A 17974-nucleotide genomic window follows, 5' to 3' on the forward strand; every position below is an offset into this window, starting at 1 on the left:
AGTATACTGGATAGAACTTCATAATAGATTACTATTTATATCAATGCATTGCTTAATGCACTAATTAGCTCATGATATTTATTTAAATGATCCTTCACACTTTTTGGTCAACATTATAAGAATCCCTCCTACAGAGTTTTCATGAAAAATAAATGCACATGCGATTTCATCAGTGATGTCATCAATGACATTTGTGATGTCATCTTTGATGTCCTGGGTGTTAGTGTTAGCAGTGCAGGGTGGTGCGAGTTATGGTTGCTTATCTTACCATAACTGCCGAATTTCAGGGGTTTTTCGGTTTTACTTTGAACCATAGCGTCCCTTTAACAAAGTTTCTTTACAGAATTTGATAGGTTTTTAGTAGCGCAACTTAACCATAACGTCCCTTTTAACAAAGTTTTTTCACTGAATATATATATATATATATATATATATATATATATATATATATATATATGCTTTGTATGCATGTATATGAAAAAAACAAGAAACACTGACACGCCCTGACCGGACTCGTAGAATATCCACATTCATATATCACAGGATGTCGTGAAAGAGTGTCACACCATTTTATTGATCATAAATCCACCCGGTTTAAAGGAGCCGCACAAGCGACACGTTTTGCACCATCCTGGTGTGCTTGGTCACACAAATAAGTGAGTGTCTCCGGGATACATAAATACAAAATGGTCCCTTATTAGTTTCTACCAATTTTAGCATAAAGTAGCATAATCTATACATATAGAAGAATGGATGTAGTGGAAATGGTTGGTATAAGATTTAGCACATAGCATAGATATATATGTTTTATTGTTTTTGCTCTGATTTCAGAATGATATCGCTATATGTAGCCGTCATATGTACATATATCACAAAATATCAGTTGATATTGTAACGTTTTATTGGGTTTATCGTGATTTGAAGTTACAGCATAGCCATAACAGTGCAAAGGTTGCTAATCGCGTTAGCAGGGGACCTTCTTTGCTGCACACCCTTTGTTTTTCAATGGGCGTCCTGAGCGGTGGGTCACTGGACAGTCCAAGCTATATTTTAAGTATTCATTCCATTTCCACTTCCTGCTTGGAGAAAGGATGGGGGCCTGATCTTCATAGTCGTATATTTCAGCGAGTACCAAAGTCCTCGCCAAGTTGACCAAGTCACCCCATTGTCATAGGCACCGCTGTAGTTTCCCTTTTTGTGGTACACGCCATTGAGATTAGCAGCATGGCACCTGAAAGCAGATATAGAAAGACATGTCCGGTTGGCCCATTTAAGCATGACAACAAATACAACATGCATTTATTATGTATGTATATATTTGTCAAAGGCTAACATGTAGAACGTGCACTGAGAGAAATGAGAATCAACACGAAAATAAATGAAAGGACCATTACCCTAAAATATATGATGAACATTTTTTACCTGCTAAACACTCAACTGCAGCGCATCCTCAATCCATGTGCTCCGGTACCCAAACTTCCCTCCCATCAACCACACAAACAACAGAAGGATCAATGATGATAGACCAAACCACCCTTACATCTTACCAACAGCTTTTCTTTACCTTACTGTAATGTAATGTAATGATTATAATAGGGCTATATAGCAGTGTGAGGGGCAGATGAGAAACTTGTAATGGTGATGGAGGCAGCCAGGCAGGTCGGGAGTACCTGGTTGCTGTGTGCTGATCTGCTTTCTATGGGTTTGATGGTGAGACTTGGGAGTTATCTTTAAGAAAGAGGCCAAGATATGATAGCCTACAGCACTTTGGGTCTGGTTAGCCGCTGATGTGCAAGAGTGTTGTAGGGTAAAGAGGAGAGCTTAGTCATGGCTTGATTAATATTGATGTGCTCACGGGCAGGCCTATGGCGGTCATCTGTTGGGGATCTACGAGTAGTATAAAGCAGTAGGGGATGTGAGTGGGGAGTCGATTAGTCTGGGAAGAGGGGAGTTGGCCTTACAAGGCAAAGCAACCAGCAACCCTGCACTCACACCACTGGCCTCTTGCGACGTGTCCCATTTCACTAGCTCACATTGCCACTACCAATCTATATCTCTCTTTCCCAAAAACATACATTCTCCGCCATGTGCAACAACACAAGCATTTGTGATCATAGTCAACGCTAGAGGCCATCATGTTTGTAGTTTGGCAGTAATTTGAAAGAGAAAGAGGGTTCCTTTGCTGAAATAGAACTGAGAAAGAGTCTTGAGCTTAAAGCACAATTTCAAAGGTTCTCTAGGAGTACACTTTGCAAGCTGGAATTAATTTTAGTCTAAAGGCTAAATGTATTTGCGAAGACATCACATGAAGACCTCTTAAATTCCTTAGTTGTGTTCTAAAACATGCAATGTCAAGCATTGTTTTTAACTTCTTTCAACCTTTCCACTTACAACAAAATCGTCATTGACGTGCACTGTAGAAATCATTAGATATACTGTAATATAGTATCTGGAGACTTTTCAAGTAAACTCCTAAAAGCAAACCATCACAGTAAATTAATGTCGTAATCGTATTTAATGCAGACATTTCTGCCTTTATGTATTATACATTTAATTTCCATGTAAACCTTATAAGTAGCTACTGAGTCTGCTTTGTTGCCATCACTACTTCTCGTAGAAAGGCGCAACCTCAACTCCTGCCATAAATCCTTTGGTGTGGAGATAAGCGGCAGCATAGCGCTATAGATCTTCATTAGTGTTACCGTATAGTAAGCCATATTTCTTTGGTCAGGGCTATAGCCTCTTCCCCAACTGGCAGAAACTTAAGAAACAGACTTTAACTGCAGATTTCCGAGAAATTATCCCTAATGACCAAGCCTATGGGGTAATAGTATTTCTAAATGTGTTATTTCCGTTACCGTATTACAAATCTGTACCCAAACGTTGTGTATCCTAGGACAATTCCAGGATAAATGTTGCAAAATCACTGGGCTATTCCCACGCCTTTTACATTTATCCAGAATATAAAGCATGTAGGAGAGATGGTGTTTGGTCAAAGGTTCGAATCCAAAAGGATCGAATGCCATAGGGTCGAGTCAATAGGACCTAAAACAAAAAGGGTCAATTTTTCTTTTTTATATATATTTTTCTGGGTTTCCGTATAGGTAAAAAAGTGTTTTTTACCACAAAACAGGAGGTTTGGGGGGGGGACTCCCCCCCCCCCCCCAAAAAAAATCGACACTTTTGTTTTCGGTCCTTTTGATTCGACCCTATTGTATTTCGATCCTTTTGATTCAATCCTTTGACCTATAACCAGGAGAGATGTCTACTAGAAGTGTGGTACATGTGTTACAAGAATGCATGATGTATTCATGTATATTGATAATTCAAAGATATTCTTTTAGTCTGGACACACGCCAGTTTCCTGCCTTCGTCCAAGAGGGTCATATTATGTGATTTATCCCATGTACTTTTTGCTAAAGACATCTGCTTTATTTGTGATGCTACCGCCTTTGTGTTTAATCTAGAAATTAAGGGCGCAGGCGTGGCTGGTGAAATAGTAAATTCTTGTATTTCAGATACTCGGACCCAGTGAGGAAACCCAGAAAGCACACTCTAAAAGCTTGTTGCAGTCAGAAAAAAAGACTTCTTAGAGCCAAGGACAGTACCACGGCAGCTGGCATTTCTTCCTGCTTTGATTACTGATGCGGGAAGGCCCTGGGTGCCTCCGACACACAATGCAGGATTCTTCAGCCTGGTTTCCTGGTCTTACGCTTTCTATTCTCAAGGTTTTGTGAAAGTAGCAGTTAATTGTCGAAAAGGTCAAGGAAACTTCCCTCCTAGCGAACCCCTTCTGTTTTGCCATCTTTCTTCTCTCATTAAACTGCCATCTTGGAACTGCTGTTTCCTCGTGTGCTTTGCCTCGCTCAGAGTGTGCTCTCTTGCACCGCCTTTTATCCGTGCAGGGAAATGTAATGGAAGTCAGGTGTGTGAGATGGTCAGTAATTACCTGACCTCGCCTGACCAATGTATTGTGACATGTCAGATATACTGCTCAGTTGTTAGTCTGTTTTCTCTCATGGCGGGCTGTCAGTGAGAAAGTGTTTGTGTTGTAAAAGAGAGGGGAGTTGAGTTCCTAAATATCGTACCAGATAGGATGGGGTAAAGATGTTACAAGGAAGGTGATACCGCATCTCACCAACCAGTGTCTTACTCCCACTCCCTGAAGACCCCTCACCCAGGCGATCCTCCCGCACTGCTCCACCCTCCAGGAACTGGATCCAAAATCAATGGCCGTGTCCTGGCCACCTAGATGACAGATCCCCAGGGACTAGTGGGTCAGACACTTTCTGGTTTCTCACAATTCCTTTATGGGTATGTTGCATGCTAGCTGCTCTATTGTAAGAGCAAATAGTAATGGGCACAGGCGGCATCCTTGTCTCATGGGACATGTCAACAGAAATAAGGGGAGGTGAAGCCACTGGTTACAAATGCTGTTAATGGAGAATTATTTATTAAATCAACAATTTTGATGAATTGTACGACAAGACCTGACTTCCAGAGGACTTCTAAAACAGAGGCCCATTCTATAAAGACCTTGATAAAAGGATTCCCAAATCCGCGCCGGAAAACCATTCACATATATTTGTGAACAAATTTGGTGAAAATGGAGAGGGTTAGGTGAAGAACAGTGTCAACATTTATTGTACTTAATGGAGATTTTAAATATGATAGTCACCATTAGGCACTAGGTTCCACACTGACTCAAAAGTGATACTACCCCGTTCTTGTATAGGCACAAAATACCAAGAACACAAAAAAGTTCCTATATACTTGATTTTTTACATACTAGACAGTAACTTCCTCAAAATGTGGATATTGATGCATAATACCAAAGTAATCCTGGAAAAGACCCAATTTTCATACACGTAATTTGTTACCAAAAACAAAGATGCAAAGTTATCTGATGGGTTATACCAAAATAATAGCTTCCCTTTGAATGTAAACTTCAGCCGTGCTGGAAACAGTATTGCATAAGGGATGCTTCGTTCTCGTAGCAACTTCTTGACCCCTAAGAACTGCCATCTTTCCTGCTGTACCGCCACAGAGAAGTCAGGGAATATTCTGATTGTTTGAGAGTCCAGGCGCAGTTCCCCCTTCTCACGTGCTAGGCGGAGGATAAGGTCCCTGTCTCTGTAATTAAGTATTTTAGCAATGATGGGCCTGGGGAAGCTCCACTGTAAAGAAGGGAGACAGAGCGGGGTTGTCAAGAAGCTCTTTTAACAGGAACTCTGATGATGCGTATATTGTTCCTGCGCGATCTTGATTCTAAGTCATCGCATTTAGCTTTAACCACCTTCATGTCTCGGCTGAGGGAGCTGACAGTGTCTTGGAGGGTATGTATGCTATCTTCATTGGCGCTTACCCGTGTCTCGGTCTCAGTGATCCTGACGCCAGTGTGATCTAGTTGAGATTTGAGCGATGCGACATTAGCATTAATGTCGTTGAGTTTCTCATGTAAGGAGGCGAAATTCTTGGTCATTGATTCTAGTATCACCGCAATGTCGGGCACCGGGGTCGGCGGGGGTGTAGTGGAGTCATCTTGATTAGAAGATGTGTGTCCCTGATCCGATTTAGGCGTTGCTTTGGCAAATCTATCCATGGCCCCCGTCTTACCAGTGCCCCGGGATCTACTAGACATGGCAGTGTAGATAAATGTAGCGTGTTTGGTGCTGGTAGGACTCCAGGTGTTGTAGTTAGGCAGCTACACTGATGAGGACCGATTGATGGTGAGGCACGTGGCAAAACAGAGGTGCAGGTGTATTGTGGCAGGGATTAGGTCGATGTGCTGGTTATGCTCTATCTGGCAGAAGCAGCAGACGCTCCAGTGTTGTATTACATACTAGGCCGGAACCCGCAGGCCAGGTGATGGTAGCATAGATGGGAGTCAAGGATAATTAAGAACAGCCTCAAGCCACCACCCGGCTGGCAAGATGCGACATGGTCGGCGGAGACACCGCAGGAGGCCGCGTGTGCAGGAGCGGCAGCTGGCTATCCAGGCGAGACAATGAGAATGTTTCCCTGCACCCTGAGCCGGCGCACCGGAGGAGCGGCCCCCTGCACGCCCACCCAGGGCCCCGTGCAACAGCCCAGGGCGGTCACCAGAATGTCAATGTGGCCCCACTCAGAGTTAGCAGGTGGTGGGCGCCCCAACTCCCGTAATGGTAGGTGATTATGGATATAGCAGTATCAATAGGGTCCAGGGGGGATCTTAGGGGACAGCCAACAGCAGCACAAATCCATATCCCCAGCACCTACCTCACGGCCAGTAGGGCAGCCGCGCCCTTGTCCCAGCGGCACCCACCTGGCCGCTCAGCCACGACAGGGGTGTTCAGAATTGATGTCCAAGGAGGGGCGCGCCACGCAGCAGCCCTCCACTCCAACATTGGTGGCCTAGCAGGTGATGATAGCTGGTGCGGAGGAGCGTGTAGCAGGGAGAGTGCCGCAGGGCATCTGGATCAGGGCTAGTTAGAGTAGAGGCCCCAGGCGAGGGTATGGCCCTGGCACCACTACTGTGACCGCGGGGCCCAGGACAGAGATCGGCCCGAACTCCGGGGGGGTCCCCTCAGCAGCGCCTCGGGAGGGTGGCAAGGGGCTCCAGCAGCCCTCGCGCAGTTCCGCGGCCGTCGGCCCAGTTCAATGGAAGGATCAGCGACGAGATGCGGGCTCAGGGGGAGGCGGGCCCGGCTGGCGACATCGCTCCAGATCATAGGACAGGCAAGCAGAGGCGGCGAACGCCGGCGAAGCCTGCACCAGGAGACGTGCAGGTGGGGCCGCGGCTGGACCGGCCGGGGCACCACATGGCCCAGGCCGCACAGGGGGCCGAGCACCCTGGGACCCCAGTATCAGGGGTGACAAAGACATGCGGGCCCCAAGGCAGAGAGATGCAGGTGGCCACGCTACAACACGCACTCCGCATCCCACTAGTCAGGGGAGCAGCCGCAGCGAGCATTGGCGGGAGACCGCCCAGGTAGAGCGCAGGCGGAGCAGCGGCCCGCCCCTGCCGCAGCACCACGCGGCCCAGGCCGCAAAGGGAGCCAGACGTTCGGGGGTCACAGCCCGGGTCTCCCGCCCCGATTCCTCCTGGAATTGCAGCTGGGTGCCCAGTAGGGTGGCAGAAGGCAGTCTGTGGAAAGATGGCTAGAGATTCCAAGTATAACTACCGATATGAGCGGATAAGGGCTGGCAGTACACAGAGCTCTTAAGCTAAGCAGCCATTTTCTAGGCTGCTCAACAGCGCCCCCCCAGCAGAGCCACATCTGACCCAAAATCCTTAAGCATTTCGATGGAAATTGAAGACATGGTTGTTTTAGATTCTGCGGCGATTCACAGAATCACATCACTTCTTCCCCAGGGGAGCCCTCCCCTATGAGGCTAGGGAGGTGAGCCTGCTACAGAACATTCCCCCAGGGGTGGTGGTAAGCAGTACCACACAGGAAAAGACTCCCCTCTTGGGTATAGGGACTTCCATTCCATGAAGGAGCTCCCTAATCCTCTTTCCGATAAGACCCTGAGACCCTCATTGTCCCAAGAAATCCAAACTGAAGAAACAACTGTTTGCTATTGTAAGATCTCTTCTTTTACTCAAGCAAGACCTGAAACCACTGAGAAGATGAAGAGTAAAAGAGACATAAAGAATGGCAATAGGTTGGAACCCAATAGTAGTGAGAAGAAGAAGCGTGAAGGAGCAATAACTACTCCTTCAGTGAAGTTAGCCAGTACTGGGAAGAGTTGGCTCCAAGTAGGCATACATAATATCTCTTGGAAATAAAAGAAGGACTCTAATCCTCCGCTGGGGAGGACCTAGCAACAGAGGGATAAGACAGAGGAAGGACTTGCTAAAGGGACAAGCCAATGTCAAACCACCACATCCCAGGGAACTCAAACCTGGGGAAGAGAAGTCCATGGAAGGAAGCTGGTCCTCATTCCAGTGGATGATGCAGAACTGACAGAGAAGCAATGCGGGAGCCAGTGAAGGACCAACTCACTTAAAGCTCTGTAGAATTCAGATGCTGGTGTGAACCCAGGGAGGTGGACCGTGTGGTCCGTGAACAGCACCGGAACCACCAGACCAACGGCTCAGCGGAGCCGCAGAATGAGACAGAAGCCTGCCCGCGACCCCAGGAAGAACCAGTGATGCACACCCGGTGAGTCAGAGGTAACAGGAGCGGCGGGAGACTCAGGAGCGGTCCGGGGAATTGTGAAAGCCTTAAGCAATCTCAAGAGTGGTACAGGAGCGATCTTTCTTGTCACAGTGATTGCAAATACCATAAGAAAAACCAATACAGGAGTGATCTCCCTCGTCACAGTAATTGTGAAAACCATGAGAAAAGTCACACGTATTACAGGAGTGATCTCCCAGGTCAAAGTAATTGTGAAGACCATAGGAAAAGGCAAGAGTGGTACGGGAGCAAGCTCCCTTATCAGAGTGATTATGAAAACCCTAAGAGAAACCAAGAGAGGTATGGTAGTAATCTCCCTCATCACAGTGATTGTGGAAACCCTAAGAAAAGCCAAGAGCACTGCAGGATTAACGACCCTTGTGCCAATCGCAGGGATAACAGTTTGTGGAAGCAAAACCCCCAAACTAGCAGAGAGAGAATATATGAGCAATAGTTAAGGAAAAAACAAATGTGGACATTGGGAGCCAATAGTGATTGTACACTTGAGAAAGACCAAAGAAGTCCCCTTGAGGAGCTGCACGGCTAATCAGAACTGTTACAAGAGACTATAAGATCAGTCACCAAGGCTGAGCCAGCCATACCAGGAGAAGGGAGCCATTCTCCTGAGCCCCCTTTTTGTTTTCTGAATCCCTTTGGATTAGTAGTAGGGTCAGAAGTAGGTTCATTTTGGACAGAGGGTAGAGTTTTTCCTTTGGACAAATCACCCTGAGGGCGAGCACCCTAGTTAGAGTTTTATTAGGTCTGGCAAACCCTTTTGTATAGAGAAAGGAGGGTCCTTTTTCTTATAAATTCAATTAAAGATGTGCGTAAAATTCCACCATTTTGTCCAACCCCTTTGTCTGACTTCCCACAGTTCCTTCAAATCAGCCTCAGTTCATTCTAGAACTGGCCATCTCTAGTTGGACTCTATTTAGCTTTTTCTATGGCTACGTGTGCGCTCAGATACCTTTGTTAGTTGTGAGCAACATCCAAATCACCAATTCAAACCAAATCAAATCCAGTTGTATGATCTTCCACGTCACCAGATCTGTTGTTTTCTGCATCTGTTACATGGCCATACAGCTTATCTAGTTGAGGCAGAAATCTCCACCTTTTGCGATAATATATCAGTCTTTTGACTGATCATATCCATGCTAGATTTAAGCTTTTGTTGAGCTTCTACTACATTCACTGTGTTTGAAAAGCAAGAGGCACGGTCGCTGAATGGAGTTGCTTCCTGTGGAGTAGACTGTTCCTACTTTGGTGTTTGCTGCGTGTCACCATCCATTGTTGCTTGTTTTTTTGTTATTACACCCTATTCTAGTGCAATCAGGGGTGGACTGGCCTATAGGGAACTCAGAGATTTCCCAGTCGGACTCTGCACCCTGGGTCTCTTTTATGTGGTAAGCCAATTTATTTCCACATTTTCTCATAGGAAAATGTTTTGGCGTGCTGTATATGTGTAGAATAGGGTCACTTTGAAAATTATTTCCAGGGCCTCTTTTGGTTCCCAGTCCCTTGCGTGCAATATGCAGTGTATTGGGGAAAAGGACAGAATCAAATTGTAGGTATTTTAGCAAAAACTTTGCTGAAGAGTCTGTGGCAAATGCTAGCAGATTGCACAGGTTTCTGTCCGCTTGAATAGTGTCTAATCCCTTCTTGTCGGCGAGAGCACTGTACACCGATGTGCCCATAGTACAAGAGCTGCTACATCATGAGCTGCTGTTTTCTGCTTATCTGCTACAGCCATAATCGCCTCTTTTTTTATGGCATTTCTAGTGTCACTTATTCAGGCACAGGCGGCGAACGATATAGAAAAACTCTGCTGTGCCACTGTAGTCTCTTGAATGATCACACTATGTGCACTGTGCTAGTTGCCCCATCACATTTCCCCACCCGCTGCATCGAGGGCTCCACCCAGAGGTGTCCCAAGGTAAAAGCTTCCAGTGCACGCCTTGGCGCTTGGGCAAAGGTATCACAGCTCTTTAAAGTTCTCTTCACCTCTGTCATTCCACTCATAAATATTGATTGTACAATATTATTTTAATCCATGAATCCACCACTGGCTGTGTAGAACCCACAATATATGTTGCCTATAGCGCATCAAATATGCATGCATTCCTTGTGTACACTTAATGGAGAGCACTACTCCATGCTCCCACCGTCAGGACAATGGAGAGCCCATAGGACCAGGAGTCTGGAGGTGCTCCCTCACTTCACCGCTCCTGTAATGGTGTATACGCTATTGCATTGTAAATTGTGCGTCGCTAGCCCCCCACTGGTTGTTCGATGAAATCCATTATGTCATGTAGGCAGTGGGAAGGAATTCTCCCTCCTTCTGTTCCGCAGCACTCTGTCCCAACGGCGGCCTAGACTGTCATTGAAAAATCTCAAGCCACTGCGGCAGGGTTCGCTGATATGGCCTCCTATATCTTTGTCCATTCCTTCAATAATGCATCGGTCAGTGTTCGATTTGTTTTTAATGACTGCAGGATTTTTAAAAGGATAAGGATCGTGGTGTTGAACTCCCACCGCCAGCTCAAGCATTTATCATTGCACGGAATCTGGGAGATTTTGGAAGCCCAATACTTTGATATTCTCATGACCACAGAAACACAACTTTTTAAAACCAGTGACTTCTGATTGGCTATAGGGTCCCTTAGCATTAGAGGAATGAGAGGAGTGCAGAAGTGGGACTTATTTATGATGGTGACGTAGAGATATTCCACTTCTTGCACCTGCTCCCTACCCAATAGTCCCATATTTAACATCCTTGACATTAGTCATCATTCGTAAGTTCAACTTATTTTACTGACCTCAAGCCTATAGAGGAACCACAGTAGACTCAATGTTCAAAGCCATTCGCAAAATAACCACAGGAGAAGACAGTTACATCCTGCTGGGCTAATGTGATGTATGATAAATTACCCCAAAAATAAGACTGCCCGATCGTTCTTGGTAGGTATTGATTCTATAGCGTTAACTCTGATGTAGTGTTGGCTTGTCAGCTTTCAAAGAGGTGGAGCGCAAACACGTTCCCAAACTGTGCTGAGCAAGCAAGCATAGCAAGTGATCCTGGTGGTCCAAAAGAATTTGTCGGAGTTCTCTCCTCAAAGATATAATACAAATGATATGTCCTAGTCAATTGGAAAAAAATCCATAACATTTAGATGCAATTCTAAGGGAGAATTCACGAGATATTTCAGTGCACGTGGGCCCTGATTTTCACAGTACACTGGATATTTTCTCTGCTGCAGGCACATTATCTATGTGCCCACGAGGAAAGGGTTTGCCTGATAAATAACTGGATAGACAGAAGACACATATTTGAGCTACATCACATAAACAGTGATAGACACTACCCTCCTGTGAAAACAAATCAAATTGTGAATTGTATGTAAGTAGAAATGACAGTATTGGTACATTCTAACACTTCAGGTCCCCACCTGGTAGTTATTGAAATATAACCATATTTGCTCAGTGGAGATTCATTTCTCTGGAAGAATCCAGCTCTGCAGATTGATAACCATAGTCGTTCCTGGATTACTTGCCAAAAGGTAGGCATTTGGAGACTGTCCCAAGTTTACGATGGCCAAAATACGCTTGATTTTGAGTTTGTGCGCTTCAAATATAAGTTGAGACAGTCTGAAAGTCACTGTCATTGTGTTTTGAGGGATCTTTTTGATTTGTTATTTTTTCCCTCTAATGCTAGTGTGCATGGTCTGCACATGGTTCTACATTTCTCTAGCAGTATGTCGCTTTCTGCCTCCATACTCTATAAACTTCTCACTCCTTCTGGGTTCAATCTGGCATCTCAGCATGGTAGGAACAATTGAGATTCAGACATAGGCTACTAGATGTCTAATATTGAGTGGGATCAAATATGCGCAAGTCCTAGCAGGTTTAAAATTGATTTGGCCCCGTGGTACACGCACAGATGATTATGCATAATATGTTAATGTTAAAATTATTTGTACCACGCACCGTCACCAAGGGAATTGGTCCCCAGGCGCTCAAATATGTGCATTGGACCCATACCCAGTGGAAAATGTTATTGTGGTCTCGTGCAGAAGGGATGTGACCAAGCAGTTTGGGCTGGACTGCCCCTTTTTGGGGGGGACCAAGTCTGATTTACATATGGTGTTTCCCCTTTTGTAATGGCTTGGCAGGCGAAGAACGATGGTCGGGAGGGTTGCCCTGAGCAATGTCAGAGGTTAAGATTAATGCTAAACCTTCCAGCCATCACCTCTTTTGTTTTGTTGCAGTTACCCCGAGTGGAAAGGGTATGCCCAGACGTGGGTCCTGTTCCTGCTAGGTCTAGAGACCCAAGCTACTCCTTACTGATGATGCCCAATGAGGCCGAAACATGTTTAGGGATGCTTGTGGTCTCGTGCATAAGGGATGTAACCAAGCAGTTCGGGCTGGATTGCCCCTTTTGGGGTGGGACCAAGCTTGATTTCCATATGGTCTTTCCCTTTTTGTAATGGCTTGGCAGGCAAAGAACGATGGTCTGTAGGGTTGCCCAGAGCAATGCCAGAGATTAAGATTAATGGTAAAAGTCCAACCATCACCTCTTTCGTTTTTCTGCAGTCACCCTGAGTGGGATGGGTATGCCGAGACGTGGGTCCTGTGCCTGCTATGCCTAGAGACCCAAGCTACTCCTCACTGATGATGCCCAACGAGGCAGAAACATGTCTGGGGATGCTCGTGGTCTCGTGCAGAAGGGATATGACCAAGCAGTTCGGGCAGGACTGCCCCTTTTGGGGTTGGAACAAGCCTGATTTGCATATGGTCTTTCCCTTTTTGTAATGGCTTGGCAGACGAAGAACAATGGTCTGGAGGGTTGCCCAGAGCAATGCCAGAGGTTAATATTAATTCTAAACCCTCCAGCCATCACCTCTTTTGTTTTGCTGCAGTGACCCCGAGTAGGATGGTTAGGCCCAGACATGGGCCCTGTGCCTGCTATGCCTAGAGACCCAAGCTACTCATCACTGATGATGCCCAACGAGGCCAAAACATGTCTGGGGATGCTTGTGAGTCTAGTGCAGAAGGGATGTGACCAAGCAGTTCGGGCTGGACTGCTCCTTTTGGTGTAGGATCAAGCCAAATCGATATGGTCTTTACCCTTTTGGAATGGCTTGGCAGGCGAAGAACAATGGCCTTGAGGGTTGCCCAGAGCAATGCCAGAGGTTAAGATTAATTATAACTTTCCATCATCACTTCTTTTGTTTTGCTGTAGTCACTCCCGAGTGTGATGGGTATGCCCAGATGTGGGTCCCATGCCTGCTGGGCATAGATACCCAAGATGCTCCTCACTAATGAAGCCTAACAAGGCCAAAACAAGTCTGGGGATGCTTGTGGTCTCGTGCAGAAGGGATGTGACCAAGCAGTTCGGGCTGGATTTCCCCTTTTGTGGTGGGACCAAGCCTGATTTGCATATGGTCTTTCCCTTTTTGTAATGGCTTGGCAGGCGAAGAACGATGGTCTGCAGGGTTGCCCAAAGCAATGCCAGAGGTTAAGATTAATTCTAAACCTTCCACCTATCACCTCTTTTGTTTTTCTGTAAATTGTCCCAGAACAGTACCTCTTGGAACTGTAGGGAGGATGTGTGTACTACTTTGCAAATGTTCTGGCAATGCCAGAAGGTCCAACCGTTCTGGGATGAAGTTTTTCAGTGTACAGATTTCGGGCCGGGTCTTTTTTTTTCATGCATGCCGCCGATTTCTTGGTAAGGGCTGTTCCCTGCTACTATTTACCTGTCTGCTGCTTAGCTATTTTGGGTATACAGAGCATTCTTGATGGCCACAAAGCACATCTTGAGGCTTTGGAAGAGTGACATACGACCTTCTGTTTTTTTTTTATAACATATTTTATTGGTTTTTACAACACAAAACCACTGGTCCGAAGCGGGCCAGAATATAACATTACAACAACATTAACGTTTGATGGTAAACATGCTCACATAGATTGCATAAATTGCATAACATTTCACATGGTGAGATCGCTGTATTGTCCGTATCTCGTATCTCCTGTTAGCTAGGCTGCATGGTTCGAGGGTTCATACAATGTCCTCCCAGCATTGCCAAATCTTGTCTGCTTTTTCAGGACATCCCCTGGCTCTACAGACTCTTCTTTCAATGGCTATGCAAATTTGTACATCTGTGATCCACTGGTTTACCTGTGGCGGCTGTGCTGCACCCCAGAGCTGGGCTATATTTCTTTTGATTATCGCAGTCGTGGTCATAAAGCATAGTTTTTCATACCTGGGCAGGTCTATTTCACTGTCTGCTCCTAATAACATCAGTTTAGGGTCTCTGGGGATTGTTTGTCGCAGGACCTTCGTAAGGATATCGCAGCACTGTTGCCAGTAGTGACTGATGTGTGGGCATTCCTACAGTATGTGAAAGAAAGATCCTTCTTCTTCATGGAAGCGTAAACAGTTAGGCTCTGTTATTGTACCCCAGCTGTACAGGGCTATTCTCGGGTAATAGATCCTGTGGAGTATTTTAAGCTGTACTAGTCTTAGCCTAGACGAGATGGCAGTTTTACGGGTGTACATGAGGATTTGGACCCAGTCTTCTAGCATAATTTCCCCCACGTCCTCTTCCCACTTTGTTTTCAGCCGTGTTAATTCTGGTGTGGCAAAGGAGGTTATAACGTTGTACATCACTGTGGTGACCTTCGCCTGGATGTGATCCTCAATTATGTTTCGTTCCAGTGGGGTACTGTCCGGCATGTTGGAGAGGGCAGGGAGGTGTTGTTGTAGAGCATGTCGTAGCTGCGTGTAGTGGTATCGTTCCGACTCTGAGAGGTTAAAGGACAAAGCCAGATCCTCATAGGGTCTAATGTTGTCGTCCTCTACGATGTCTCCCACTTTTCCTATATCACACCTCGCCCATATGGGCCATTCTGGCAGTTTGGATATCTCGGGGAGGTTCCTGTTGTTCCATAGAGGATGTAGTGGTGTGATCTTGTCGTCCCACCCCATGAAAGCGTGTGCTTCCTACCAGATGCAAGGTGTTTGTGTAGCCATGTCGTCGGGGCCTCTTCTAGGTATCGCAGCATATAACCTCATGGGGGGTGGCAGCGTGGGTTCTGCGTGTAGTGCGTCGTTTATCACCGACATTTGGCCAGCCCAGTAGTAGGATTGTAGCCTTGGTAGGCCAATGCCTCCTTCCCATATCGATCTTTGTAGTGTCCGGAGGGCTATACTCGGTCGTCCTCCTCCCCATAGGAGTGTTCTGAGTATGCCATCTATTTTCTGGAAAGATTTCCCCGGTATGTGGAGTGGGGCGTTTTGGAGTATTTAAAGGTATCGGGGGAGTGTTAGCATTTTGAACAATGCTGCGCGACCTAACAGGGTCAGTGGTAGAGCTTTCCAATGTTGCACATCTCCCCCAAATCGGTCTGTGATGGGTTGTAAGTTATTGGACGTGTAGTCATTAAGGTTTCTTGTGATCTTGATGCCCAGGTACTGAAAGTGGTCAGGGGGCGTTTTATATGGGCAGGGCTCTGGGGGCTCCATGCCTAGCTGGTTTAATGCGAATATTGTAGATTTGGACCAGTTCACTCTCAGGCCACCGAAGGTCCTATATTTCCGGAGTAGTTGCGTCACTACCGCACATGCTGACCTGGGGTTGCTCATATATATCAACAGGTCATCCGCATATAGTGCCACCCTATCCTCCCAGTCTAGTCTGCCCGGGATCCCTCTCAATGTGGGTGCATCTCTCAGGAGCTGGGCAAGTGGTTCCATCGCTAATGCAAAAAGGGGGGCCGACAGGGGACAGCCTTGTCACGTCCTTTCCCCAAGGGGAAGGTTCGAGATGTCCAACCGTTCACCCAGCTGGACCCAGGATATGAACTGCTCCCGGAACCCCATCTTGTGCATGATCTCCCAGAGTGCCTCCCAGCGGATAGAGTCAAATGCTTTTTCAAAGTCAATTGCAAGAACTCCTAAGGGAATGTTCAGGGTCTGGGCACGTTCGATGGCTAAATGTATTCTCCGTATATTCATTCTTGTAGATCTGCCAGGCATAAAGCCGCACTGGTCTGGGTGAATCAGAGATGTTATGACCCGTTGCAGGCGTGTGGCTAATAGTTTGGCCAATATCTTCGCCTCGCTGTTAATAAGGGAGATTGGTCTATATGAGCTGCACTCATCTGGGGGCTTATTTGCTTTCGGTATTACAATTATTGTGGCCTTTCTGAGGTCTGCCAGTAGGGTGCCTGTGGTTCGGGCTTGCTGGTACATTTTGAGTAGATGGGGCACAAGTTTGTTACCTCCTATCTTCTTCTATGCCTCAATGGGAAAGCCATTCGGGCCAGGTGTTTTCCTGGATTGGAGTTGCATCATGGCAGATATGATTTCATCTTCGGTGATTTCTTTTTCCAAGGCAGCGATTTGTTCGTCATTTAGGGAGGTGAGAGAGATCTGTTCCAACATAGAAGTTTCAGGGGCAGATGTCGGTGCGCTATATAATTCCTCATAGTACCTTGCAAACTCTTCAGCTATCTCTGCATCTGTCAGGCATGGATCATCTTGTTGGGATGTGATCATTCTCACATGGCTGTGTCCCTCATCCCTTAGTTCGAGCCAAGCAAGCATCTTCCCTGCTTTGTCACCCGTTTCGTAGATTCTAGCTTTCATGGCATTATGTGCTTGTTTTGCATTGTCCAGTGCAGTGTTTTGAAGTTTTTTTGTGCCAGGATTAGTGCCCTGTTCGTGTCAGCGCAATCTTGGCTTAGATGCGCTGTCTCAGCTTGCTTCACATTTGCTTCCGCCTCCTTTATTGATTCTAAATGCTTTTTCCTTTGTGCTGCAGTCCAGGAGATAATTTCTCCTCGTTTCACCAGTTTATAGGCTTCCCACAGTGCGATAGGATAGTCTACCGATCCCTCATTTAGCTCAAAGTATGTCGTGCTAGCCTCTTGAAGGCGTTCTACTAATTCAGGAGAGCCTAGGTGGTAACTGTTCAATCGCCACGCGGGTGGAGGCTTCGGTTTACATGTTGTTATTGATATGAGTAGAGGGGAGTGATCCGAGATGCCTCTTGGGAGGTATTCTGCTTGTGTTGCTGTATGCATCATTGCTGCGGGTATAAAGAAATAGTCTAAGCGTGATAGCAATGCATGCATCCCTGAATGATAGGAGTATTGTTGCTCCCCGGGGTTCAGGTCGCGCCACACATCCTTGACGCCAAGATTGGCTAGATTGGTCCAGCGGGTGGGGTCTCTGCTGCGTAGATGTGTGCGATCCTCTATGTTACTTATGACATTGTTGAAGTCTCCCCCAAGAATCAGGATATCAGAGGCATCATCAGACATCAGAGGTGTTGTGTCCTCAAGTAGAGTTGGCTGCAGTGCAGGCGGGGCGTAGATTGCTAGCAGGGATAGTGATTTATTCCAGAGTGTGCCTGTGGCATATGCGAATCTGCCCCCGGTATCTTGCGTTAATTTTGTGAGAGCGAGTGGCAGTCTTTTATGTACAAGTATCAGTACTCCTCTGGCTCCCATCGTGAAACCTGCCTGCGCTGCTGTGCGATAGTTTGAGCGATTGAACAGTGCATTGGATGTACCTGCCAAGTGATTTTCCGTTAGGAAGACTATGTCTGGGCCATGTCTGTTAAGCAGTTGTCGCACCAGTCGCCTTTTCAGGCTGTTGCTCAAACCGTTCACATTCCAGGTAAGAAGCTTCAAGGTACGGGTTTTGTTGACTTGCGGTGGTACTTCAGTGCCCATGAACCTGGGTGTCATTGTGTCTTCCTGAGATAGTGATGTTGCCTATATTCGTCTCATGGTGGAGAAACGTC

At 46.3% G+C, this 17974-nt stretch overlaps 1 protein-coding gene across 7 annotated transcripts in view; it reads right to left on the bottom strand.

Annotated features, from left to right (window-relative positions):
- Nucleotides 1–883: 883 nt before the first annotated feature.
- Nucleotides 884–17974, bottom strand: part of LOC138528452 (fibrinogen-like protein 1) — a 285943-nt gene continuing 268852 nt past the window's right edge. For all 7 annotated transcript variants that reach the window (XM_069640091.1, XM_069640085.1, XM_069640087.1 and 4 more), the window contains one exon: nucleotides 884–1231. In XM_069640091.1, the coding sequence (XP_069496192.1) occupies nucleotides 1051–1231 (181 nt within the window). In that variant the 3' untranslated portion in view covers nucleotides 884–1050. The remainder of the gene's footprint in view (nucleotides 1232–17974) is intronic.

This window comes from Ambystoma mexicanum, chromosome 7q, assembly GCF_040938575.1.
Source record: "Ambystoma mexicanum isolate Mex_15411 chromosome 7q, UKY_AmexF1_1, whole genome shotgun sequence".
In the NCBI taxonomy this organism is placed as follows: Eukaryota; Metazoa; Chordata; class Amphibia; order Caudata; family Ambystomatidae; genus Ambystoma; species Ambystoma mexicanum.